Source organism: Fistularia commersonii, chromosome 22, assembly GCF_037954325.1.
Source record: "Fistularia commersonii isolate RoL2024-O1a breed Wild chromosome 22, RoL_Fcom_v1.0, whole genome shotgun sequence".
In the NCBI taxonomy this organism is placed as follows: domain Eukaryota; kingdom Metazoa; phylum Chordata; class Actinopteri; order Syngnathiformes; family Fistulariidae; genus Fistularia; species Fistularia commersonii.
Genome location: NC_141305.1, coordinates 12280840 through 12307997, shown reverse-complemented (window position 1 = coordinate 12307997; position 27158 = coordinate 12280840). Strand labels below are relative to the sequence as shown.

Sequence of the window (27158 nt, the reverse complement as noted above, 5' to 3'; positions counted from 1 at the left end):
CTTAGGGCTTCAGTCAAGATCAAACATGTTTGATATGATCTCAAGTTTTAGCCTTACATCACCATTAAGACTGAATCAATAACCAATAGAGGAATTCCAACAAAAACGGAAAAAAGGAAACCTGGTAGACAAACAGAGCCAGAGCAATGTTGGCGTCAGAGACTGTATTAGCTTGCTATATCAATGAACGGGAATGGCGAAGGATATCTCGATCAGTATGGAGCATTAAGAAAGCAGAGCGGATTGGTGAGCTGTGGGCTGAACAGCCCGACTTGTATGATGTCAACTCTCCAATGTTTCTCAACCGAGCGGAGAAGGAAAAAAGCAGCAGGCTGCTCCACTGCCATAACTGGTGTTCAGAGACGCTGTCTTAAAACAGTGGATGAACACTTTTAATTCCCTACAATTTCTTGACTTACTTGACAATAAAAATACCGTTCTTTTGGAAAGTGCCAAAGCGGCATTTTTTTCCCAACAGATATTTCACAGCATTTCTTCTCTGGTGTATGCAAACCCACATGAGCCATATAAGGACAACTGACATCTAAGCATTAACATTTGCCGTGATGGATCAGATCACTTGGAGGGTGTGAACAGATTCAGGACACAGTGAGATCGCATCACTATGACAACATTCAGAGGTAATCTTCAGGTATGAAACACAGATGTCAGCTGGGTCATATTTAAAGGATCATCTTAACCTCCGCTTACATCAACTGAAGAGGAGATTGGATCTCTACCACAACCAGCAATTTAATGTTACACAACCCAAAAACACTCATGGAGATTCTTTACAAGTGTCAAACGTCAGGACTAGAGCCTCTTCACATCCCCTTGGCCTTTGGGTGGTGAGGATAAACACTTTCCACATCTGCCTGGCCAGGCGTATTGTGGATTTCTGCTGAAAGACACTTCTCCCTCTCTCTCTTGTTATGAGTGAATCTGGCTGAGACACTGGATGATCTCAATCTGTCTTGTTGCAATCAGCTGTCAGATCATCTAAAACAAGATGGTATTTCCTAAAATAGAATTAAAATGTCAGTGTGGTAAGTGAGATCTGATCACAAGTGGTCATCAGATAGATGTGTTTTAATGCCCCATTCATACACTCAATCTTCTAGCTTACTACTTGTGATTTAATGCAAAACTTGAAATCAGTCTTCAGTTGCTACAAGCTGTGGGACGTCACAAAAAACCCTGTGGGACAGAGAACATATTTACCTTGGCTTCTCTCTAGAGACTGTCTAAGTTGTACATCAGGAAAGTCAAACCGACCACTCAAGTCAGCGTGACCAAACTTGCCAATGAATTCGCCCGAATGGTGATGGGGGGCATTTTGGAAGATCCCAATCCCTATTGTGCTGAGCTTATTGGGGTCCATTCAGAAAAATGCACCAAGGGCCCAAAACTTGGTAAAAATAAGAGTGTAAGGATACCTGAGTACTGAAAAGACACGGGCCATTTTCCCCACAGCACGAATCTTGTTCCGGATGACCTCCTTACGCATTGCTGTGGTGCCTCCTGGAAGACACAGCAGCCAAATGTCAAGCATTAACACTGCTCTTTAGAATCGTCACGACTTGACAGAAAAAGATGCATTTGAGTTTGACAGGAGAGTTTAAAATGAAAGGTTATGATACACAGCAGCTGTTGTCTACAAAGCAAAAAGCTGTCACCAGCAGACATTTGAGATGTCAGCAGAAATAAGATTGATGGCTTCTTCTGTGTCAAAAACAATTTCAGATGGTCACATTTAACATGTAACATGTCCCATCATTAATTTTGAAAACACATTTCTGACAAGATAATGTATTCTCAAGTGTATTTATCAAAGGGTTGCACATTATATCAGTAAATATATTCGATAAGATCTCCTTATTTTCCTATCGGCTTTTCCCTTCAAGGGTAGTGAAGTGAATAAACCTCTTCCATATAACCATATTCTCTGTACACTCTTCTCTCACACAATAATAAAGTCTCCTGTTTCATTGCAATCCTACCTTCATACAGGTCATCTCCCTCGGACATGAGCTCATCATCAGAGCAGATGTTCAGCACATTAACCAGCATCTCCGTAACTGTGGGGGAGAGCCAATTTTACACACTTTTACACACTTCCATCAACCGGGTGAACATTGGGCTCTACTGCCTATCTTGAGATGGTAAAACTTGTCTTGTGATCATATTTGATCATTCTAAAGTGGTAATTGTGTGACAAGAATGCATTCCTGTGGGACAGTATTTGACCGAAAAGAGAAGGCATATGAATTTTCATTTCTTCATAATTTCTTCATCATTTTTGTTTGTAATTAATGGAATTAGATCTAAAAGATCAGTTCATTCATGTCAAGTCTCATTTCTTATATTTGAATGCTTCAAAGACAAAGACAAAAAAACTGAAAAAATGAGCATTCACCTGGATAAACACCAAAATTTCACACCTTGGAAGATATGCTGTTTTAGATAAAAATCTGCTAAATATTTAGGTATTTCATCCCTGTATTCTTATCCTGGTAAGCTAAACAAAATCACAATACATAACATGTAGTGGCACTGGAATAAAACTTTTAAAAAAAGCAGTTTTCACTGTTAGATGGCCATCCTGAAAATGCTGACAGACCTCTGATACTTCATCATGCCACATGTGATATATCTTTGTTAGAATCACACCATATGTGTCATTAACACACTATTATTGTGAAAGTGCCTCGTGCACTATAAACTGGCCCATTTAACAGCCTATGCCTGCTCCAGGACTTAATTTTAAAAATGTCTGAGTTCATGGGACATTAAGGGCTTGGAGATTTCAGAAAGCTAATAAATGAAAGGTACCTTATGCTAGTTAATGAGTCCTATATTTGTAGTTTAGTTCCTTTTTTCCTTTAATCTTATATACTAAATAATAGCATACCTTTCTCTCCAACAAAAGGCAAAGACCATGTGAAGACGTCCATGAAGTTGGGCAGCCAGTATGGGTGGGGGGAGCAGTTGAACTGTCGGATGTTCATCACGTTGTTCTCGTATTTTAATACAGCAGCTGGAGGAGACGTCACACAGGAGATGTTTCACAATTAAAACCTGATCCTGACCCAAAAGGAATAATGAGTCTACATTTGTAACAGATATAACAGCAATCACAATAACAAAAAATACCTTTGTTGTTGTAGACATCTAAGTAGTTTGGAGCTGAAAAAATGGTGATTAAAGAAGGGAAGCCTGTGGTCTGGCTTTTTCTGTACATCCGATACCTGTTTTAACCAACAACCCCCCCCGTCCCACCAAAAAAAAAAAAAAAAAAACTCATTAAACTTTGACAACTTTCTTTTTACCTCTATGTTACTACACATTCTATATAAGGATATCAGAACGCACCAGAACCACTTACCCAGCATCTTGTGCTTCATGGGCTCTAATTACAGACAGCAGATTATTATTTACCAAAAAGTCACAGACTGCTGAGTAGCTGCAGAGAGAGACAAAGATGGTGAGAGGAGCTCAAACTGATTTGAAAAGGTGAAAAGGAAGTGCCAGACAAATCGCTTCCTGTTGTTCCGCTACAGAGACACACTCAGATTTATTAACAGTATGTTGCATGCTGAGTGAGGCCGAGCATCCAGAGCCAGGCTTTGGGTATTTATGGGCTACAACTGGTGCATTGGAACAGAGCTGGATGAGGCTACATGGGGGTTTAACTGCCCTCCTTCTAGATGTTCAGGATAAAAATAGTGGGCTATCAGTTTATCAACACCGGGGCTGTCAAAACTGGCCCAAAAATTAAATTGTTTGAAAACAGAACACGTTCAAGCAAAAATCACCTTTTCTGAGACCTGCTACCTCAAGTTGGGCGACCTTCAAGTTTAATTGGTAATTTCAAGCTGGATGATGAACAATTTTCATTGAATTCAAGGCACCTCACAATCTTATGAATCTTCCACATCATTTTGTTATAATGTACAATTTTTGAAAGATTTTTATATTGATTTGGTTTTGTTATTTGAAAGTAACACATTTTCACTCATAGTGAAGATTTCTTAAAAATTGGTGAAACATATCACCTCTTTTAGAGAATAAAATACGCAATATAATCTTGAAAACAAGAGTCCATAAACCAAATCAGTTTGACACAAGTTAGTTATTCTCAAATAAACAAATTTCAACATTAACCATCAAATTCATCAGTAACATTGTGCTTTAAGGCAGTCTTCTTGAACTGATTCATTACGCTGTTGGTATTTGTTTACCTATTATGGTTGAAGTCATTGTAAATAATGTAATCTGGTTTGAACCAGCTGTGTTTGTATGTTAAGACATTTTGCAAGAGGCATGCGTTGTCTGACCCATAATAGGAGAGGAGCGAAGCTGTGTGATGCTGCCAAGCCTGTATATTTACTGGCATAGATTAAACAGAAGGACAAAAAGGAGCGAAGGAGACAGCTCCTTCATCTAATACCTGAAAAAGTAGGAGCACCCTCTGACAGAATTATGGTTGAAGTGTTCTGTCGTCTTTTCACTGCCGTAGTCCTCGCCAGGGTCCGCCCAAATCAGGTCACACATTGGCCCAAATGCCGGAGGCTCTTTAAATCTGTCCAACTGTTGAGCATGAAAGTCATATGCAGCTCATGTCTTGCTTGAAAAAAAGCACAAAAATCTATATTATATCTGCCATGCAGATATAGCGTTAATGAGAAACCTTTTCACATACTTTCCTTATGTCGTCTAGGCAGTTGATTTCTGGTGAAAGCCCGCCGTGCACACATAGGAACTGTTGGTTAAGCAGTGCAGCGAGGGGCAGACAGTCGAAGGCCTCCATGCAGGCGTCATACACCCGTTCAGAGTATTTTATTTTACCTGTAACACAGGCAAAACACAGATTAATTGAGAGACATTGTCATTCCTGTAGCTGCTCACACTTCCATATCCAACAGTCACTTTGTGCACGTTAGTTTTTACTTTTGTTTGAGAACTGACATGAAAAGCTGCTTTTATAAAAACACGGTAGCTGCAAAATCCCATAAAAATTCCTCTGGGGCTGTTGTGCCATGGCCACTTAGCAGTGATGATACAAATTTCAGGCAGTTTGTGCTGTGTCACTTGCACTTGCCGCACTGCAGATCAGATTAGGGTCAAAGGAAGTCAACTTGTAGGGTAGGACGGCACACCAGTAGAGACTGGGTGATAAAGACTGAGACACAAAGTGCTTCACACACTGAAAAGGCAGCTATTATGGTTTTCTGCAGTTTGGGGGGGTCCTTGCGTTGAAGACCCCTGGCTTAAATTAACAAGGCTTTACCAAGATGGGCTTTTTGTGTATAATAAAATGTCAGAATAACTAGGATAATAAGTCTTTAAACAATGAGTTCCCTGGTGCAAAGTCTGCGGTGTTGCGAATCGACACACAGCAGATCTTTTTTCCAGTGGATTAATAGCATGAGTGTGTGTAACAATTACTTTATTGTGTGCATTACAACAGACATAGACCGAACATGACAATGGATACAAGTGGCTACTTACATTCAGTAAGAGTAATGGAGCAGGTAATGCAAAAACATATCACAGGCAGAACACACAGCGGTCTTACCCATCAAAAAAACAGAATGTATGATGTCATACTGCAACTCGGAAAAAATTCCACTAAAGAGGACAGGCTTCCACTAAATTCTGTCAACATATGTTCCATCTTCTATTAAAAAAATGTTTTTCAATTAGCTTTTAAGGGAAACTAAAAATGATCCAACTACATCAACATAAGATCAGATCAGATAAACTTTATTAATTCCCATAGGGGAAACTCCTCTGTCACAGCAGCCTAACAGTAATAATGTTAAAAATCAGAAAAAGTAAAATAGATATAAATATAAATAGAGAGACATGAGAAGACAGAACATCCACAAATAAATTGACAGCAGGGATAACAGCAACAGCAACAACATCAGGGATAATAGACAACAGAATGGAACAGTAAGAGTGAGAAATATGCAACCAGAACTAAATGAAAATATGAATAGAGTTACGAAAGCAATGACAAGAATAAAATAAATAAAGCAAAAAAAAGGCAGGATGCGTGCCAGCTGAGACCAACAAGGGCAAGAAAGATAGCAGAGTTAGGGCATGACATGGGAATGGGTGAGATAGTGAGTTGAGTAAGGTAGTGAGGTTGTGGAAGCAGCACAGATGCACCTCCAGCCGGTCATAGTTGTGTGCCGTCCAGACTGCTGTTATACAGTGGCAGCCATCCTGTTAAAAATCCATCTGATATTGCATTAGTTACCTCAGTAGCCCCATTAAACCCACCCTCCCAATATAGCTAATTAATAGTAATCTAATGGTTGCTAACACCTTGGAAATTGGAGGTGGCCAGATGGACCCAGTAAAATTACAATTCAACTCAATAGAGCGATGTCGTTGCCAGGACCACATACAGTTTGTTCCCAAAAGGAACAGGTGCAACAGATTGATAATGCATTAAAAAAGAATTATAAAAAGATCATTCATATTTATTATCGTGACTACTTATCATGTACAAGGTCCCATTTCCAGGACTGCTCACAACAGAAATGTTGTATTGAAAATGTGCAACGACAACACAGACAAATGTAATCTAGGCTAGTCTAAATGAGCATTTAGTGTTGCTTATGAATTTTTTCATATCAATCTTTCATAGAACAGATTAAGTTTTTACTTAACCTTAATGGTCATTATACAAAAACTTATGGCATGGGAACATAACACCCATCCTTAATAGCAGTTAAGGTTCGTAAAATGTTTCGAGGCTAGGGTGAAGAGGTATGCGCCTCTGGCTGGTGAGAAATTTAGTGAGTGAACCTTTCTGTCGCTTGCAAGTCTGTTGCTGCAAAGGCGCAACCATAGTCTTCATTTCTGAATTTGTATTCTAATGTGTCTACAACTGATGCACACGCACATTCACCCAGTCAACTGTCTGCGGCTGAAATACAGAATGTTGTAACTGCCTGAAAGGATCATTGTGCCAGGCAGCTCACCAGGCTCAAGCTGTTCAATGTCTGCAACATCATCGTCTGCTCTGAGCCTTATGTGTTGATGATGTGCAAAGTCTCATGTCACGACTTCTTTATCCTGCAGGCACTTTCTGAGACAGACGTTCTACTTGTGGCAGAAAAGGAGTCAATGGCTTCACTGATACCACACTTTAAAAAGCTTCAACATGACAAGATTTCTAATAGTGTTTATAGCACTCACATACGCCTGCTTTGTGGCTTTTGCAAGAGTCAGGCCAGTTCACAGGACATTAAGAAAAATTGAAAAAATGAAAACAGCAGTCTAAACTTACTTTGGCCACAGAAAGTAATATGACAAAACATTAAAGGCATGTCCTTCAGCATGTTTCTCCCCAATGTAGTTGTTGATATAGCACATGTATGTGTCCTATACGAAATCATTATTGAGTTCAATAAGCACACTAATTTTAGTTACGTTTACATAGTCCTTGAATATTCGTGACTTGTAAACAACTAATTTTTTAAGACTCTTCAGGCCATAAATACTTTCTAACTTGTTAGGAGGCAACAATGACCTAACAAGGCACCACATAATTGTTTTACAGTTCAAAGATAATTCAACAATTACCGCATACAATTGAAATCAAACAGACCTTTTTGATTTAGGGATCTACAAGAGACAGTAACTGAGCTGTATTTTTCAAAAAGTGTGACATTCTAAGTACTCATTGCGAGGCTTGCTCCTACACTTTATATCCAAGAAAGATAGGGCAGAAGCTCCAAACAGCATCAATTTTCCCAAAGTACAATTACTGCTATTGCTTATTTGTGTTTTCTGTTTTCATTTCATTTACACCAAACACTGCTACTGTCTTCCTGCCAGTCAATGACCCAGACCTGTGTTTCCAACAAACCATCTCTATATCAGATGTCATAGTGGTTGAAGTTGTCACGCATAGAACCGCAAAATCACACCAGTCTCTTGAAGGACAAGAATCCTACATAAAGAACCCATCCTCGGACAGACAGTGGACACTAATGACTTGCAACAAAGAAAACCCGGCTGATCCTACTTTTATACTGCAGGAATATCGTTCCCTGTTCAAGGATAGCTTAGTTTTGTTTGAAATCTCACAGCTGACTGATACAGGCCAGTGAAGGGGTCCAGAAAGTGAAGGGGGAACATTAGACTGGCATCCATATCCTTGAGAGATCTGCACTTACATTCCTGTTTGAAGGTGAAGTACTCTGTTAGGTGGCGGCACTCGTGGTTCCCTCGCAGGAGGAAGAGTGTGGTGGGGTGGTTGATCTTAAGTGACCAGAGGTAGAGCACACACTGGGAGAAATGACAGGAGAAAATTTGGGGGGGGGAGAAGAGAAGGAAAAGTTATTGGTGTGAGGCTGTTTCTATATATTCATGTGAAACATGAACAACTTATTATTATAATATACTATTGATCTTTATGTATGACCACATAGCAAGATGGAGAAAAGCCTGCATGAGTTTGGTGGTGAAGTTGGCAACTCCACAGCAACCCTGACAGAGCAAATGAGATTTATACCCCTTTTACAAACAGGACAAAACACCCACTGACATCTGTCTTTTGTCTATAATTTGAAAAGGGAACAACTCTATATTTGCTTTCAAGTGAAATGAGTCTTCCAAGGCCATTACAGTGATGTATCTACTTCACCTCAGCTGTTATGTAAACCAGACACCTGTTGCAGAGACAATTTTGTCGCCCAAGACCAAAGATGTGCCACTTGTGAACCAGCTCCACTAAATTTTTATTCAGTCCATGACTGAAACATCACACAATAAAATTTTCAGTGTATTCCAACTAATATTCCACACATTTAGATGCTATATTACATATGTGGCACTAGAACAAACAAGGAGGACTTTTGATTTTTGCCAGGACAGGAATCATCTATGATGCAGAGATGACAACTTCCTGCTGTGGACTGACAGTGCACGAGAGGGTTTATGTGTTGTATGCAAACTGGGGGACTGGGGTTCTAGTTTCACTGGGTCTTAAAGCTGACATTTTTGACATGTTTTTTTTACTGTTCCAGATACTGCGAGGTTGACATTTGTCTCCGGGAGCTTGGAGCCACCTCAACGCTTCATCATTCCACTATAGTAGTTTGGATTCTTTGTGACTGTGTAAACTAGTCATATTCATCTTTGGCAGTGCTAACAACCGGGTGCAGCAGAGGGGCCCTCCCAAAAGAATGTTGACAAAAAAGATATAACCATTTATGAATGTTTTTAATGCCAATTCACTGAAACAAGAGGTCGAGCCTGCTTAGCCTCCAGTTAACGATTAGACAAATTTTGCCACATTAATGCTGCTACTTTGTTGTTGCTGGTTAGCGAGCTCAGAATTGGCTATCATTTCACAGTGTGCAGTGGAATGGGAAAATGTCAGTGTTCAGAAAACAGAAATGGCTAAGAATTCAAAGAGCTAGGCAATACAATTACTTATCCTAGCTGAGGAAAATAGCATTAGTCGGGCTAAAATACAACAATTTTACAATATTACCCACAACCAAGGAAAAGTCACATGACATGAAAAGCAAACCTGATTACTTTAGATGAGCTGACAAACACGAGAATCAGTTCCTATTACCATGGCTACTAGAAGAAAAGGGTGCATTCAGATGATGATCATGTAATCGCACGTATTACGGGTCACATTTGCATTTTTGACTTGGATTACTTGCAGTCGTTGATCGTAGGTGTATTTTCATAGTTCAGTTATTAACTAAATCTGTTGCTCATTTTTGTACCTCCTAACATTATCTTCATATTTCAACTTTCTTCCTCTTTTCCCTCTGTGGTTTTTATGCAAAAAATAAAAAATAAGAATGCAGCACAAAACAGACATCTGGATTCTCAAAAAATGACAGTAACTGTCATTTTATAAAAAGAGTGTGGCTGCAAAACAGAAAAGTAACAATTAATTGCATCGCTACTTAAAAAAAGAAAAATGGACAAACATATTTCTGTTTCCAACCTCAATCCACAGCTGGTTGTCCTTTACATTGAGGCAACAACAGCGGACATGTGATCACTGAAAGGAGTCAGAATTTAGTCCCATAACATGGAAATATATGACTGTATCATCAAGGGCTTTGGACACAAGTACCTGCTACGTGCTTTTTCTCCTTCAACAAAATCAGCAAAATAGTTTCCTTATGCAATGACAGATTCCCAGATTAAGAGAGAAACAAAAAGACAGATATGAGAACAAGCTGTAAAGAAAAACTGCATCTAAAATCCATTGTTCTGCAAAATCCTTTCTGTTCAGTACTCAAAGCACAACTTGGCAGCTGCCACTTTCAACTCTCAGACTGCCCCTCTAACATCCTCCAACCATGGCCTGCTTTCAAGTAGCTGGAAAATGATGCCAAGGTAACCAGAGACAACAGTTTCGCAGTGATGATCCCAATGATGAAAAAAAATAAAATTAAAAAATAAGGCGGGGGAAGCCAGGACTACTTCATCTTAATCGCTTTCACTGTTGGAAGCAATAGTGGATTGTGGAAGTGTTGATAATCGTAACAGTGTGTGTGTGTGTGTGTGTGTGTGTGTGTGTGTGTATAGGCCCTGTGAGAGTGGGACAAGGCTGTGTGGCTGGTAGCTGACATGGATTTCAATGAGAGGCCAGTGCTTTCTCGCCAACAGATCTGTGTTTAAGCCCAGACAGTGGAGGAGGCAGACAAGGAGACATGACACAAGGCTTTGTGTGACAGACCTGAGGACTGGCTACCCTCACTCCAGTCCCAGGCATAGACTGCATGTGTCTGTGCATGCGCGCACGCATGCATGCACGCATAATAAGATTATTTATATATATATACATATATATATATATATATATATATGTGTGTGTGTTTGTGTGTATATATATTATACATACACAGAGAGAGAGAGAAAGGGGGAGAGAGAGAGAGAGAGAGAGAGAGAGAGAGAGACACAAACACTTCATTCTGTCCTCGGTGAGAACAAGGGTTCAACTGGGGTGAGTTCATAGGTAAACTCTCATGAAAATTTGCCAAGTAGATAGAGAAGAGCTTAGATGGATTACTCGCTTGAAGTGACTGTAGAATATAAGAATCAAAAGCCTCGGAAGGTAAAAGCACCACCTCACAAGGCTACAGGGATTCTTAATGTTACCTAGGTAACCACATCTTGATATCCATTTCCCTGTATCTGTTTTTTTGTTACTGAAAGGATCTGTATGGCCTTCTGAAAACTGTTGAAAATGTTAAGACAAACCAGAGAGAGCAAATGACAAGAATCACAGGATTTGGGGATCCTTTTTAATGATGACATAACACCAACACAGAATATGTAGAGAAAAGAAATCTATAATATTTTCTGACTGGCACTAACCAATATAAGGATTTAAAGGGAAGCCTATTCATGGAGTCTCATTGTAAAGGAATAATGAATGATAAAATCACAGAATTAACATTGATGCCTATCAAGAAAGTAGCAAGAACTTTCATAATGCAATTACAAAGCAATATTTTACAAGTAACATGGTCTGGTCACACATCTGCTTTTTGAATTTTATTTTATAACTGTACCTTGTTATTGCTTCTTAAATTTAAAGCAATTATTTTTCTTAAATCAATAAATATATTCAAAGCTCAACAAGAAACCACATAGAAATTTGGCTTGCAATTACCTAAAAACATAAAAATATGATATATTACTTAAACATGAACAACAAAGTAAATGAAAATTAGAATTAAATAGCTAAATAAATGAATGAATAATTGGTCACCAACAGTAGCATGAAAACATGAATGAAGGTACTCTGCGTTATTAATAAATAGCATAAATAGTTTGGGTAGGCACAAAAACTCTTTCCCTTAAAAACTGAAACAGAAGATATACGACATTGATACTGACCTGACCTATTCATCTAAGATAACTTGAATTAATTCAAATAAAAATAGGACTACATTTCTGATAATTGGCTTCAAACTGGTCTGTAGAAGCTGCCCTTCTTATTTCTTTTCTTAAAAAACTATTTATAGGTACATTTTTTGACGTTACAAGCAGTTTTGACTCTTTAGCCATTTTCTACTATTTATCCAATCCATTAAAGAATTATTTCTCTAATAACAACTGACTGACATTAAATCCAGAGGGGATTTAGACACTAAAACTGTAAATCTCAATATTCAAGGTAAATAGAAACAACATAATTAAATAAATAAATAACAGTTACGGAAACATCCAAAACACTTACAGATGTATATAAAAATTCCTAGCATCAGTCCGTACCGATGGATACATACAATTAGATTCTCTTTTGCTGTGATATTCTACTAGCCATGAATGGCAGAAAATGCACTCAGTGTGCTTCCCACATGTGGTCCTACTGCTGTGGGTGGAGGAGCACTTCAGCGACCCTGATAAGTGCTGTGAGCCAGTGAGGTTGTACAACAAGGATTTCACAGGAATGTTTGGGCAGTCATTACCTGTGCTGTTTCAGTCCCCTCTTCTCATCTGTGACTTTTCATCAGCCATAGTACATGCGGTACGCTGTGTGTCCAGACACAGACTTGCTGACAGCTAATCTGATAGCATCATCACAATACGCTAGTTATTGTTTTGTTTTTTTATATGGCAGAAGGCTTTGCAACCCTGCAGGAAAAGGTCTTCATGGCATTAATTGACTGCTGAACTTCCCAAGAACCTTGTCAGTAGGTTTAATCCAGATTTATGATGATGTTGAACCATATACAAAAAGGAGGCATTGACATGACAATACTTTGCAATTGAGTAAAAATAGGGGTCTTCTATGCACTCACATTTTTCTCAGACATTTATCAGATTTAGCATCATCGCATCAAATTGGATAAAGTTTTCGAGAGTCTAGTAGATAAGAGGGGTTTCAATTTGAACTGTCTGGTTTCAATCCTGCCGCTTCATTCAGCTAATAAAAGATATTTGACACAGATTGTTTCTTAATGTAGATGAATGAGGTGAATGAATTTCATTGTACATGAAACAAAGTGACATCACATACTCTGATTTTGGTAGTCAAACTTTCAGTTTTAGAAAAAAATTAAGACAAAAGTGTGATTTACTGAACAACAATAGCTCTATTTCTTGAGTAAGCTGTCAGTACTGCTAATTATGAAGTACACTTCTGGAGAAGAGTATCTTTGCACATATATTTAACATTACAAAATGCAATATTATTAAAAAAAGTTTTTAATAAAATCAATATTTAACATACAGTACTTTTATACCAAGCCTTAATTGCATTTATTTAACTTGGTCTGGCTGCAACACAGCCAAGTCGCAGTGAGGCCCCTGCAACCCACCTTCAACATCCTGACTGTTGCTCTCTGTGTCAAACCTCCCATCTTATTTTTAACCATTCCAATCAACATGGGTGAACTGTGCCCTTTGGAGCCATCATTGAAATAGAATTTCAGACAGCAAATAACATTTGGCCAGGATGCACAGATGTATAGTCTTCAAAGCTGTACCGCAGTGAGGCCTTGTAACCATCTTAGCAATCTACAGACCCACAGCTGTCCCAGTTAAGGTTACCTTGCTCTTTATTACATTAACTCCTTGTAATCTGCATTGCAATCAGAAGCCCAGATTCAGATGTGCCGCACAAGACTAAGACACGGAGCTCAAATAGCACAGCAAGAGGTCAGTTTACAGTTTGCTGATGCCCACGGCATAGTTTAAACCTGCAGCTGAACTACAGTTTATGAAACCACCCCCGGGACAACATACTGCAACCTGGATAATCAAAATGATTAATGTAACGCAAGAGCACCTTACCTCAATACTGAAGTAACCTCGATCTACGTAGTCTCCAAGGAAGAGATACCGCGTGTTGCTAGGTGAGCCTCCCACTTCAAACAGCTTCATGAGGTCAAAGAATTGTCCATGGACGTCACCACACACTGGTAACAAAGACAGAACAGTTGAGGAAAAAATAACTCTAAAACATTAAGTATTGTCCTTCATTACAGCAATTATTTCAACTATCAATAGGGTTTAACATTAGTCAACTCATAAACAGTTGGACTCAAGTGATTTCATCAGAAAGACTGTAAAAGTTTTTATTTATTCCCCTTGCATGTAATTCCATCCTATTTTTAGACTGTCCTATATCACTGAGTTCTCATGATAAAGTACTTTGCAGTAATTTTGCCAAATTGTAGTTGTCCATGTATATATAATGACAATTTTTACATTGCACGTTAAAGTACTGTCCATTTGATGGTCAATCACCAAGAACACACACACACACACACACACACACACACACACACACACACACACACACACACACACACACACACACACACACACACACACACACACACACACACACACACACACACACACACACACACACACACACACACACACACACACACACACACGCCAGTCCCAAGCCCAGATAAATGCAGAGGGTTGCAACAGGAAGGTCATCCAGCGTAAAATGTTTACCAAAACCAAACATACGAATCAAACCTAATAATCTCGTACCAGATCAGTTGAGGCTCGGGTTAACAACAATCGCTGTTGATACAAATTGGTGCCAATGGAAACTGGGCTACTGTAGGTCAAAGAAGGAGAGGAGGAAGGCGTGTTTGGAAGCAGAGAGAAAAGAGGAGAGGCAAGAGTCTTGGACTGAGAGCAGGGACTTTGAATATCGAGACTATGACAGGAAAAGGTAGCGAGTTGGTCGACATGATGCAGAGAAGGAAGGTTTATATACTTTGTGTCCAGAAGACCAGGTGGAAAGGTAGTATGTCTATAAGTTTAGGAGCAGGCTTTAAGTTGTACTATCATGGCACTGACTAAAGAAATGTTGTTACCGGCTATGCCCAACAGGTGGGATGTGAGTTTGAGGAGAGAGAGAAGTTCTGGAATGAGTTAGATGAAGTGATGCAGAGTATCTCCAGAGAGGAGAGAGTGGTAATTGGTGCATGGGCATGCTGGTGCAGGCAATAGAGGAGATGATGATATGATGGGCAGATTTGGTATACAGGATAGGAACACAGAGGGGCAGTTGGTGGTAGACTTTGCAAAAAGGATGGAAATGGCTGTCGTGAATACTTTTTTCTAAAAAAGACAGGAACATTGGGTAAGAGAGTGTATAAAAGCGGAGGTAGGAGCACGCAGGTAAACTACATCTTCTATAGACAAGGTAACCTGAAAGAGATCAGTGATTGCAAAGTAGTTGGAGGTGAGAGTGTAGCCAGACAGCATAAGATGCTGGTTTAGAGGATGACTGGTGACAAGGAAGATCAAGAGGACAAAGGCAGAGCAGAGGACAAAGTGGTGGAAGCTGAAAAGGGAGGAGTGCTGTATGGTTTCAGGGAGGAATCACAAAAGGCTCTGAGTAGTCAGGGAGAGCTTCCAGGTGATTGGACAACTACAGCTAATGTTATCAGGGAGATAGGTAGGAGAGTACATGGTGTATCATCTGGAGGGAAAGTAGATGAGGGGACTTGGTGGTGGAACGAGGAAGGGGACGATGACTTGTGCGGCCGATTGGATGGTAAGGAGGGTGAGAAGGATCTATACAGGTTGACGAAACAGAGATAATGATGGAAAGAATGTACAACAGGTCTGGGATATTAAAGATAGAGAGGGAAATGTATTGACAGATGCTAGAAGAGTGATGGGAAGATGGAAAGAGTACTTTGAAGAGCTGATGAATGGGGAAAATGAAAGACAGGCAAGGGTAGAAGACATGACTATTGTAGACCACAAAGCAGCACAAATTAGTCAAGGTGAAGTGAGGAAAGCATTGAAGAGGATGAAGAGTGGAAAAGCAGTTGGTCCTGATGATATACCCGTGGAGTTGTGGAAGTGTCTAGGAGAGGCAGCGGTAGATTATCTGACTCGATTATTCAACAGGATTGTAGAGAGTGAGAAGATGCCTGAAGAATGGAGATGAAGTGTAATGGTGCCTATTTTTAAGAATAAAGGGGATATGCAAAATTGCGGCAACTATAGAGGGATAAAGTTGATGAGCCATACAATGAAGTTATGGGAAAGAGTAGTGGAAACTAGACTGAGAGCAGAAGTCAGCATTTGTGAACAGCAGTATGGCTTCATGCCTAGAAAGAGTACTACAGATGCAGTCTTGGCTTTGAGAGTGCTAATAGAGAAGTACAGAGAAGGCCAGAGGGAGCTGCATTGTGTTTTTGTAGACCTAGAAAAGGCATATGATAGGGTACCAAGAGAGGAGCTCTGGAGGAACTCGGATGGAACAGTGAGGCTACAGGGAGTGGCGATTGAGAAGCTGGAGGATTTCAGGTACTTGGGGTCAACAGTCCAGTGCAACGGAGATTGTGGAAAAGAGGTGAAGAGACGGGTCCAAGCAGGTTGGAATGGGTGGAGAAAAGTGTCAGGGGTACTATGTGATAGAAGACTATTGGCCAGAAAGGTGTACAAGACAGAGGTGAGGCCAGCGATGCTGTATGGCCTAGAAACTGTTACAATGACCAAAAGACAGGAGGCAGAACTAGAGGTTGCAGAGATGAAGATGTTGAGATTTTCTTTGGGAGTGACCAGGATGGATGGATCAGGAATGAGTCTATCAGAGGAACAGCATGTTAGATGTTTTGGCGAGAAGGTCAGAGAAGCCAGACTGAGATGGTTCTGTCATATACAAAGGCAGGATATAAAATATATTGGTAGACGGATGCTGGAATTGGAAGTGCCAGGCAAGAGGTCTCGAGGAAGACCAAAGAGAAGATTTATGGACGTAGTGAGAGAGGATATGAAGGTAGTTGGTTTGAGAGAGGAGGATACAGAGTAGGGTGAGATGGAGAAAGTTGATTCGTTGTGGCAACCCCTGAAGGGAAAAGCCAAAAGAAGAAGAAAAAGAAGTCTGATCATTGAGTAAATACAGCATTTAGTCTTAGACCAGTGGTTCTTAACCTTGTTGGAGGCACCGAACCCCACCAGTTTCATATGCTCATTCACCGCACCCTTCTTTAGTAAAAAATAAAATATGATTTTTTTTACTGGTGCACGAAATGAATTGTGCATTAATGGTCTGATAGGGAGGTCTCACTCTGCTGCATAAACCAGCAACCTCAAAGCGGACCGGTAGGAAATCTCAGAGCAGGACGCTTTCAATGACTGCGCCCACTAACTGCAGACTCGAGTGAGGGGTGGACCTCTGCGGCGGAGGCTCCACCGAACCCCTGAGACCGACTCACCGAACCCCTAGGGTTCGATCGAACCCAGGTTAAGAACCACTGTCTTCGACAGAATGAGAAAGGAGAAACATGATCTCTGTACTTATTGCCTCAAACCAACTCCTGATAGAATTGGTGTAATCACACCAACAAATAAGACTTTCATTTCATGACTTTCTGACAACCCCTCCTCAAGCCACCACCTTATCATGGTAGAAGGGTCTTCACTAATTCACTAATCACTTACGGTACATTTGGACATAAATTTCATATGAATGTCTTTCACTGTAACAAACAGGAGGCATCAGAATTGTGTAAATCAATCCATGCCATAAACCAGATTTCTTCTCCAGTTTTGACCACGCACATCACCACCAATATTGGATAAGTAGACGTTCAGAACCACATTCACCCAACGAGCAGACACTCTGTCCCCGAGAGAATAATGAGAAATATAAATTGATTAAACAGTTGTAAAAAACAGAAGCAGCAGATATTCAGTGTGAATATGTCTAATAGATGCATGAAACTGCTGTAATTTCTCTCATTTTCTGTTGAACACTTATAGAGAGCACTTATAGCGTGCACAGCAAACAATAATGCAAACAAATATATTACACAATTAAAATGGTTTTGAGCTACAGCAAAAGCAGACACCGAAAAGAATTGGACTACTGATAGGACATAACCATAAAAAGACATGATATGTCCAATGCTTCTACCTTGACTTTAGACTTTGTCAAGAAGCATCATCTCTTCTAAAATGAAACTCTCTTTGTCTAAAGGGCAGAGCACAGGGAAGGTATATGGTTGGGTTATACACTATGGAACAGGGAATTATTTTAATTGCATTCAAAGGTCTATCATAAATATTAAAACGGGCCAGTTTTTAAGACATACAAGAGAACAAATAAAAGTGTGTATTTTCAAGAGAGCTAGCTGGATGTGTGGGATAAGAGGGTGCTGGACAGAGGCCATGAAATGAGGAGAGAAACTTAACAGCCCAAGAGACTGTAAGACTGGCATAGATAAGTATAAACCAGCTGTTCAGAAGATCTACAGTGGAATAACACCTCGACTGTGTTTACATTTTGTTTGCATTATTCATTCTATCTGAGAAATACTTAGATAATCCCCCCCCCCCTTTTTTTTTTTTTTACTTGGTTAACTTTTCACCTGGGCAAGATTAGGCGAAGAATGATTGATGCAACGATTTTCTTATTTTGCTACAGTGTGGACATCGAGAAAAATGTTTACAAAATGTTAGTTTTAAAAGTTTTGGAACTGTTTGGTTTATATGGCCATTTTTGTGCCGATAGTTTCCAGTCAACATCAAGGACAAAAAAAGAATGACTATTTCCAATATGCTTTGTTAAAATCTACCAATAAATATAACATAACTGTGGAAGTTCATTCATTGTAAATATCTTGCACTGAGGGTTTTGAGGATGCTGGAGCTTATCCAAGCTGTCATTGGGCAGAGGGTGTGGTGCACCCTCAACCAGTTGCCTGTTGATCGCAGGGACACAGATAGAGACAAAAAAAAACCACTCACTCCGTCATTCACACATCTGGGCAATTTTCCAATTAACCTTCTGCCTGTTTTTGGACTGTGGGAGGAAAATGGAGAGCCCAGCAGAGACCCACACAGACAAGGGGCAAACATGCAAACTTCACACAGAAAGGCCCCCTGTGGTAATTGAAACAGTCCTTCTTGCACTGAGGCGTCACGGAAACCACTCTGCCAGGAGCGCAAACCGCTGAGCCAGCATGCCTCCCATTTAATAAGTTAAAAAAACAAAACTTATGCATAAATGTGGCTTGTACAGTTTTCTGTTTGTTTGTTGTTTTTTTCCCCCCCAACAACTCAACTGTCTATTCATTGATTGATCCAGTTTTTTGGCCAAGGTATGAGGTGTGTGTTGCAGTAATTCGGTGTATATTCAAAAGGCATTTCAATATACATTGATGTCAGTGCCATCCTTCAACTTGCACATGAAAGGTTACTGTAATCACAACACATCTGTTGATAACACTGTTGGGTACCTGATTAACACCCTTTATGTGACATCATTAACATGCACAAGTAGCCTGTGACATTACAGCTTCAATGGGAAAACAGCTAACGCAGTAATAACACTCAACATGTCAGTTGCTAAATTGTAATCTCTGGGCAGATTATAGTTGTTGGGTTTAAGGGTTTAATATTGGGTTGGGTTTAATATGAAATTGCTTATTGTGTTTTTTGGTATGGTACTTTGTGCTCTGTACGATCCAAGGTGGCAGCTAGACTTTTGTTTTTACTTGTTCAGCAATTACTGAATTATGATTATTATTATGCATAGACATTCCAGTGGATTGCCAATTCGCAAGAGGCTGACATGTTAAGCAATCCGTGGTAACATCAGAGATTGGGTACTTCTCCTTTGTGCCAACACAGCTTCCCCTTGAGAGCATGCCACCACCTTGCCGTACTTGAACCCACTAATATGGTCTCACATGCATGTATGCGCACACACATGCACACGCGCACACGGATGTCTGCCAACCTACCTGTAATAGGTGCCTCAACTTCCAGCATGCACTTCTCTTGACGGAGGATGTTGGCCCCATCATTGATGATCTTAAGGGCAACATCCTCTTCCACTCTGCCCTCTTTGACCAGGTGGGTGCGGAGCAGCTCAGCATTGGGCTTGCCATTCTCAAATAACTCCTTCATCGTCAACTTGTGTTGTGGAGGGTATGGCACAGCTGTTTGGCAGAGAAGGAAATAGCGTCTCTTAGTACGATGATCAAGTAATGCAACTAATGCGCTGCGGACAGCAAAGTAGGAATTTCACTGTACAGGGAAACATGTTTTTACACTGTACATGTGACATTAAACGCTTTGAATTTTGAAGACAATCATTATGACAATCTGATATTCTTATGTGCTGTTAGCCTGCAAGGATACATCTGATTACTGGAGACTTCTATTTCATAGAAATATATAATTACAAATAATTACTAGAGTCTATTGCTTTCCTCAGCTTCATTCAACATATCTGCTTCTGAATAGAAAATCTCGATACAGGACGTGCCATCAGCATTCAAATTCTATCAATTTGAGCAATCACTGATCTGACCTTTACAGCAATTATACAAATAATTTGCAATTTTATTGTACTGTAAATTCTTTTATCAGTTCATTTCTTGTTGTTTTAACCACTGATTTTTTCAGGTACTTTCTTCATGCATTTAAGCAGTATACTGCTGATTTCTAAATGGTGGCTACATTTTTTTGCAATTTGGTAAGAATGAAATTGGAATACAATGGAAAAAAAATAATAGTCGAGAATTTTTAAAAAGAGAATGAGAGCAAAAAAAAAAAATTTAGCCACAAGTTGTGTCTGTATTTCTACATTAATAATTGTCTGGACTCAAACAGATATGTTCGGCACATTTCAAGTGTCCCTTGAAAGAGAAATGTACTTCCTCTTATGCTGCATCAACTTCAATTGCAATCGCGAGTGATGACTTGTGTTGCGGAAGTGAGGACATTTGTTGGGGGAATATCCATGTGTATGCTAGTGAGATGCACAGCTAGAAGCCCCATACCTTATCTGAACCAGCCCCCCCCCCCCCCCCCCCCCCCCCCCCCCCCCCCGCCACACACACAGAGTAATATTTTTACTGCTCCACGCAAACCAACACAATCCTTTTAACCCCATAAGAAAAAGGTCTGTGCATCTGATACCGAGACCTCAATGCTTAAGGATCAAAACAGAAAAATCTAAAGCACGCAAGTTGTAGAAGACTGCGTCTCAGCAGCATTGGGTGAAATGGAGAGAGCTGTTTTCTGCTTAAAAGTGACACCTTCTAGTGACGCTTTCCTTTTTCTATGGGTACCACTGATGGGAGTGTAAATCTATGCTTCATTTCACACAAGGGGCAGATAGTAGGCAACTGAGCTGCACCTGTTCGCAACAACAGTACCAACAATCCAAACCTTCTCCCTTCCAAGGGAAGAAAGATGAATGGGAATCAACAACCAACAACCAGAATTGCTAGAAAATGGCCAGGCAAAAACACATGAAACAAATTACATTCAAAATGAGGATATATCATTTAACTATCTACATCAAAATGTTGAACAGTGTCTGCTGGCATTTTCTACAAATTTGTTGATGGCACTTTTCACCTTTATGACTGGACTGCTTTCAAAACCATTTTGAAGAGGGAATTGGCAATTAAACACTTTCATAACCAGTAGGAAAGGAACTACAAACCTTAAACTCAGCAATAAATTGCCTTCCCATTCTAAACCAACCAATGCCCAACAATTCAGAAAGAAATTACTGAAAATATATGCCACGTGATGACAAAATGGCAAGAAAATATTTTCAATCCACAAGCAATTCCACTGTTTTTTAATACTAATAAGAAATCTTGAAATATAAGACAACATGAAATTTATATCGAGACACGAGACAGCAATACAAAAATCACTGAAACCTGAAAATGTTTGTTTGTAATGATTCAAAATGATTTGAATAAAAGTGAAATAACAGTAATCATTTTTCTGGGGAAACCCTTCATGTATTGGTTATGTTTATCTTTCCTGTCAACTTGTACACTGCACAGTGTATCATAATATTTTTTTTCTTTTCCACATAATCCCAGCCTAAAGTGCCCCAAAAAGAAAATGCAGCGAAAAAAAATTGGTGGGTATATCATCTTGGACACTTCTATCTTTTAATCTATCCCCAGGTCAGTGCACAGGACACCACGCTATCAAATGTGACATAAACAGCTATATCAGCCTCCCCAGATCACTACTTGTGTCATCAGCAGCGCCAGAGGCAGAGAACAAGAATGGGGGGGGGGGGGTTCTTTCCGAGAGCGTTATCACACCCACACAGCACAAATCAAACTGCAATATGAAAAAAGCATTAATGAGTTCTTAGTGTGGGTGTATTTGCTAATTAGAGATGTGGTGGCTGAGGCTTGAGGTAGCCTTGTGTATTTTTTGTTGTCAGGACTTGAGGACCACTTAAAAGGAAAGACTCAAGAAATTTCATCGGCTGATGTTTTGTGTTTCCTTTTCTAAGAGATGGGTTGACCATTGTGTTATAAATAAACAGTAAGTGCTCACAGGCCTACAAGGCACGGCCGCGAAGAGAGCTGTAAGCTGAGGTACGAGCCTTAAGAACAGATTAGGTAAAGCCTCTATTAGCAAGAGCTTCCAGATTCAGAGACTGTTTACTTAAAAGCCTTGTCACACTGAAAGGAGGCTCCGGTTGAAACAAAGCAGGCTTTCACTGGAAGGAAAAAAAAGACAACATAGTACAAAATGGGATCTAACATAGGCATGAGATAACCAGGTTGTGAAACATTTCAGGAGGCAGCCAGATTTATGAGCGCTTGCCAGAAGGCTGGCAACGATTACCCACGACCTTAAACCCAAAGAGCTGAACACTCCTTCCCATTCAGGATGGCCCACAAAAGGAAAAAAAATATATTATTATTATGGGTCTGTCATTCGGTATGACTACTGTTGTAGCAATGTGTTCCAGCACGGATACAAATTCAGTGGCACATCAAGCAGGGAAGGAAAACAGTGACATCCACAGGTTGTGTGTGTGTGTGTGTGTGTGTGTGTGTGTCCCACGCCCTACCTGATGGCTGAGAAAAATGTTTTATTAAAAATATAATAGCTGCCACTGCCCTGAGACTGGTTTCTTATTAGAGACAGCCTGACCTAATTAGCATTAATGTTTGATGAACTCGCAACGACAGACACACACTGGGGCTACTGCAGCTCTGCATCAACACCCACACTGTCTGCCTTGACAACAAATGAGTCAAGAAACTAAGACATTACTATCGAGCATAATGCACGCCAGGGGGTAATGTTTTGGACAGTGATACGGGTCCAGTGTGCGGAATATGTCTGCCATTGTTCCTAAATAAATTAAATACAGGATTGAATTACAAAGATGCGGCTGGGTGGAGATGAATGGGACAAACTGTTCCTGAGTGAATCATGAAATCCACTTCAGATTGCTCTAATTATCAGTGAATGCATTAGCCTCATGCTAAATAGCCATGCCTCAGGTTTATTTATTATCTCTGCAAGTCCGGCGAGTGGTAGTTGCAGCATGTATTTTCACTTAAAGTTTGCTTTAGTTGATTTTGACAAATATTGTCTTTGACACTAAGCAACAATAATGCTGAGTTTGGGTCACTGGGGTAAAAGACTTGAGAAAATATTAAAATCAGAGTAACAATGACAATACCTGGTTACAATGGAAAATGTTATATTCCTTTAACCATGACTTTTTTGACTGTTAATTGATACAGGTCTCTAACCCGATTTTCATTCATAATTTGAGATGTTTTCTGGTAAATACTTGCTTACTTAAAGGTAACTGCTTAATAAGTTTGTAGATATTTACTTTCCATTTCAGGTCCTTTTTGAATGACTTGACAATGACTTTATGGAGTTTCTGAATTAAGCAGATTTTAGGAAACCTCTTGATGATTTTCAGCCTGCTGATAATATGTATATTCATTCTTGAAGTTTCTGATCTTGCTCATTATTTTTAGTGATTGGAAAATCAAGAGTGACTTGTGTTTGAATGCTTGGGAGTAAAATTATGTTTTGCATCTTTCAAGAAAACCAAAAAATAAGACCATATGATGAAGAAATGGCTATAATATGGTCAGAGCACTAATCACTATCAACACAAGGCGCTTTACAATACCCTGAAGGTAGAAGAGGCATAGCCTCAATCGTTTTTGATGGCTCCTCGCACTGTTTCTCCAAACACTTCCTGGGGCCAAGTGATTGAGCTACTGGGTCAAAAGGAATACTTGGCAGAGAATGAGCTTAACTGTTGACTTACACAAGCAGAGCAGAATTAGTCTCAGGACAGTCTACCAGTTAAGCCCTCTTACAGCCATCAGATCCACTGGGAACCCTTACAGCTGTTTCCCAAAGGTTTTTGGAGTTGTGATAATGTATATTGGTTTGGGATCTTGGGTTTGACCAGAGGAGCCCGAACCCAATCTACATTCCTTCTAGCTCTCTTCCACCCATTCTCTCGCTCATTCCATTCCTTCCTTCCCTAGTTCGTTCCTTCCTTCCTCCCTCTTTCTCTCTCCCTCTCTCTCCCTCTCCCTCTCTCTCTCCAACATGTGGCTGGCCATGTTGGGAAGATCACTGGGGAGATTCTTTCCACAATTAACTCACCCTCTCCCTACTGGCTCACACTTCAGCATTCCAGTCCCCTGGCAGGACACTCTCCCAGTGTCCTTGTAGACAGACAGGGGATGTGGCCTGGATGACATTAAGTAGTAGTGGTGGTGGCAGAGGTGGGGTTGGGTTCCTTCTCGCGGGAGCTACCTCAGACTTGGCCCTGCCAGCTCTGTCTTGGGCAGAGACAGGACAAATGGTATCCCGTATGTCCGATTGCGGCACAGCAGCCTCAGGATGGAAAGAATCCATCCTGTCAAGCTCTGCTAGTAACCTGAGAAGATCTTAAGTATTCCCATGAGTGGGCAGTCTCATAATAAGCATTTCTTCTGGTCTAAATGTCAAAGAAAGAAGAAATGGCGGACCCAACTCTGATTCATACACAAAGGACAATAAATGAGTTGATGCGGATGATGCCTTTATTAAAAGTTAAATTCAACTTTCAAATATCACACGAACACAAAAAGGTTTTGATTTACCCTCTCCTCAGCTGTCAGCTGAGAATATAGAGGATGAATAGTGAATGAGGCCCCATTAACGACTGGCAGTACAGCGAAAAAAAACGCAATATCCAAAAACGCAATATCCAAAAACGCAATATCCGATAGCAACTTTTAGAAAAAGTGTGTGTTTCTGTTTATGTGCGATATCTCCAACGTCAGACACAGAGAACAACTATTTGCAGAGAGCTATGCTTTATGATTTTAGGTCATTTCAAGTCAGTTGTCAGCCAAATTATTCCTTCTAATTCTAATTGTACTTGTTTTTGTTCTTTTTTTAAGTAGTCTTCCCCCAACAATTATAGTTATAATTAGCCCCCCACATGATTTGTAAGCCATCAAGTGCATTTGGTAAGAGAGAATTAACTTGTTTTTTGCAAAAAGAAGTAAAAGACATTTGCTACTTCTGATTCATATAGTGTAAGAATCTGGGGTATCACATAACACCATAACTTGGTGATATTACCAGATTTATATAACGATGGAATATATAAACCACCTGCAGATCCCTGGATGCAACATGCCCATCATCATCATCATCATCATCCAGCTTTGGACACTTCTCTCCAGACAAGACAGCAGGTTAGAGATGTAGTTGTTTCATCACAAGTCTATGATTAAAACTTTAAAAGTGATACCAAAAAGCTACAGGTCGTTAAATCCAAGCCACAGCTCTCAGATGCGGGGGCGACGATGCCACCATCACGGTGATGACGCTCACCTTTTATCAGCCGTTCAGTCGTGGACTGTTTCTCCTGCTTGTCTTTATCCTTCCCGGACATCTTGGGATTCTTCGGGTGGCTAATTGCGCGGTTCGAATCTCTTCCCTGCTAGCCTCGGGCGAGCTAACACATCGGTCACACCGGTGGTTCCCTCCCTGATTCTCGCGTTGGGACTGGAGGCGACCGGTCTTTCGCTCTTTCCGAAAAAACGGCGGAGGAGCTCCAGCTCTAGTCGTGGCGACTAGCTTTCTCCCAGCGACATAAATGTTGGCGAACAATTGCAACGCCGGGCACTATTGTGGACCCAATACAATAAATATCACGCAAATAAACAGAGGGTAATATTCGCGGCGTCAATGTTGCCAGCTGCGGCAAATAAATACCTGATTATTACAGCGAGTGTTAGCCTGCCGAAGGCAGCTAATCCGATTTAGTTACTCTTTTACAGCTAGTTAGCCGGCTAGCATCTTAATGTGTTGGCAACTCGGCGAGCAGGAAAAGAGAGGAGCGGATGACCGGTGATTCATCTTCCGAAAGCGGCCCTGTCATGTAAGAAAGAAAACAAAATACAGCAGCGCCCACTTAGAGAACACCCTGAGTCCTTCCCCGATGAGCGGACCGAGAAGTCTTGCGGCGTCTTGTCTCCCTCCTCCTCGGATTAAAGTGTAATCTGACAGCGGGTTGAGTGAAGAGCGGCGGTGGATTTCCTACAACATGGTGGAGCCGCTGTGACGTGACTATGGAAACGCAACACGTGGAGCGGGGCTGCGTTCACAAACACAACCTAACTCACCTTCCACGGACCCCCGGATCAAATGTGTGTAGTGCACACTTTCAACATTACTATTTCTATCTGCACGCGTGAAACATTCCCCTTTTTTATTATCTTTGTTTGAGGAGCATCATTTATTTCTCTGTCTTGCTCCGTATATGATCTGTAAAATGTAAAGTGGTGTTTCCGGCTCTGGTGCAGGTATTTTTTATAAAGGGTCAGTGAATAAGTTGTGAACTTTTCGTGGGTCACAGGTTTCAAGAGCCTGAACTGTTTGGAGAATGATTTCAGGATTTCAGGATTTTGTTTTGGAGGAATGTCCTCGGAAGCATTTTCTGAACGTGCTGGCTGAAGTTAATAGCAAAAAAAGGATGACGAACAATATATTATATGGATATTTGCTGGTCGCAAAGTGGGCAGGGTAAGAATAAGATTTTAACAACGACCATCTCTTCCAATCACAGGATAGCTCAATAGGGTTCCGAAGGGGATGCATATGCCGAAAAACACTGGCTACAGCCGCCAAACATTCCTGTCGAAAACAACATTAAGACATATCTTTAAGTTTTGGATTTGATTGTAGAACAGACCAGGGCATTCTATGGCCCGGGGGCCACATGTGGCCCTTTGGTTATGCCTGTCGGCCCCACGTGGGGTTAATTAGAACATGAATGACAAAACATTCTTGTCTAACTCTTCTTGTCATTACATTACATTACATAACAGTCATTTAGC

The 27158-nt window shown here is 40.4% G+C and overlaps 1 protein-coding gene across 3 annotated transcripts in view; it reads right to left on the bottom strand.

The window, feature by feature from the left end:
• The window catches only part of ppp3cca (protein phosphatase 3, catalytic subunit, gamma isozyme, a), a 32714-nt gene extending 6338 nt beyond the window's left edge, over positions 1-26376 (bottom strand). For all 3 annotated transcript variants that reach the window (XM_086170045.1, XM_086170046.1, XM_086170047.1), the window contains exons 1-11: positions 25651-26376; positions 19746-19943; positions 13804-13928; positions 8199-8310; positions 4703-4848; positions 4451-4590; positions 3386-3463; positions 3154-3248; positions 2912-3037; positions 2001-2078; positions 1437-1521 (exon numbers count right to left, since the gene is read on the bottom strand). In XM_086170045.1, the coding sequence (XP_086026171.1) occupies positions 1437-1521; positions 2001-2078; positions 2912-3037; positions 3154-3248; positions 3386-3463; positions 4451-4590; positions 4703-4848; positions 8199-8310; positions 13804-13928; positions 19746-19943; positions 25651-25711 (1244 nt within the window). In that variant the 5' untranslated portion in view covers positions 25712-26376. The remainder of the gene's footprint in view (positions 1-1436; positions 1522-2000; positions 2079-2911; positions 3038-3153; positions 3249-3385; positions 3464-4450; positions 4591-4702; positions 4849-8198; positions 8311-13803; positions 13929-19745; positions 19944-25650) is intronic.
• Positions 26377-27158: the final 782 nt, after the last annotated feature.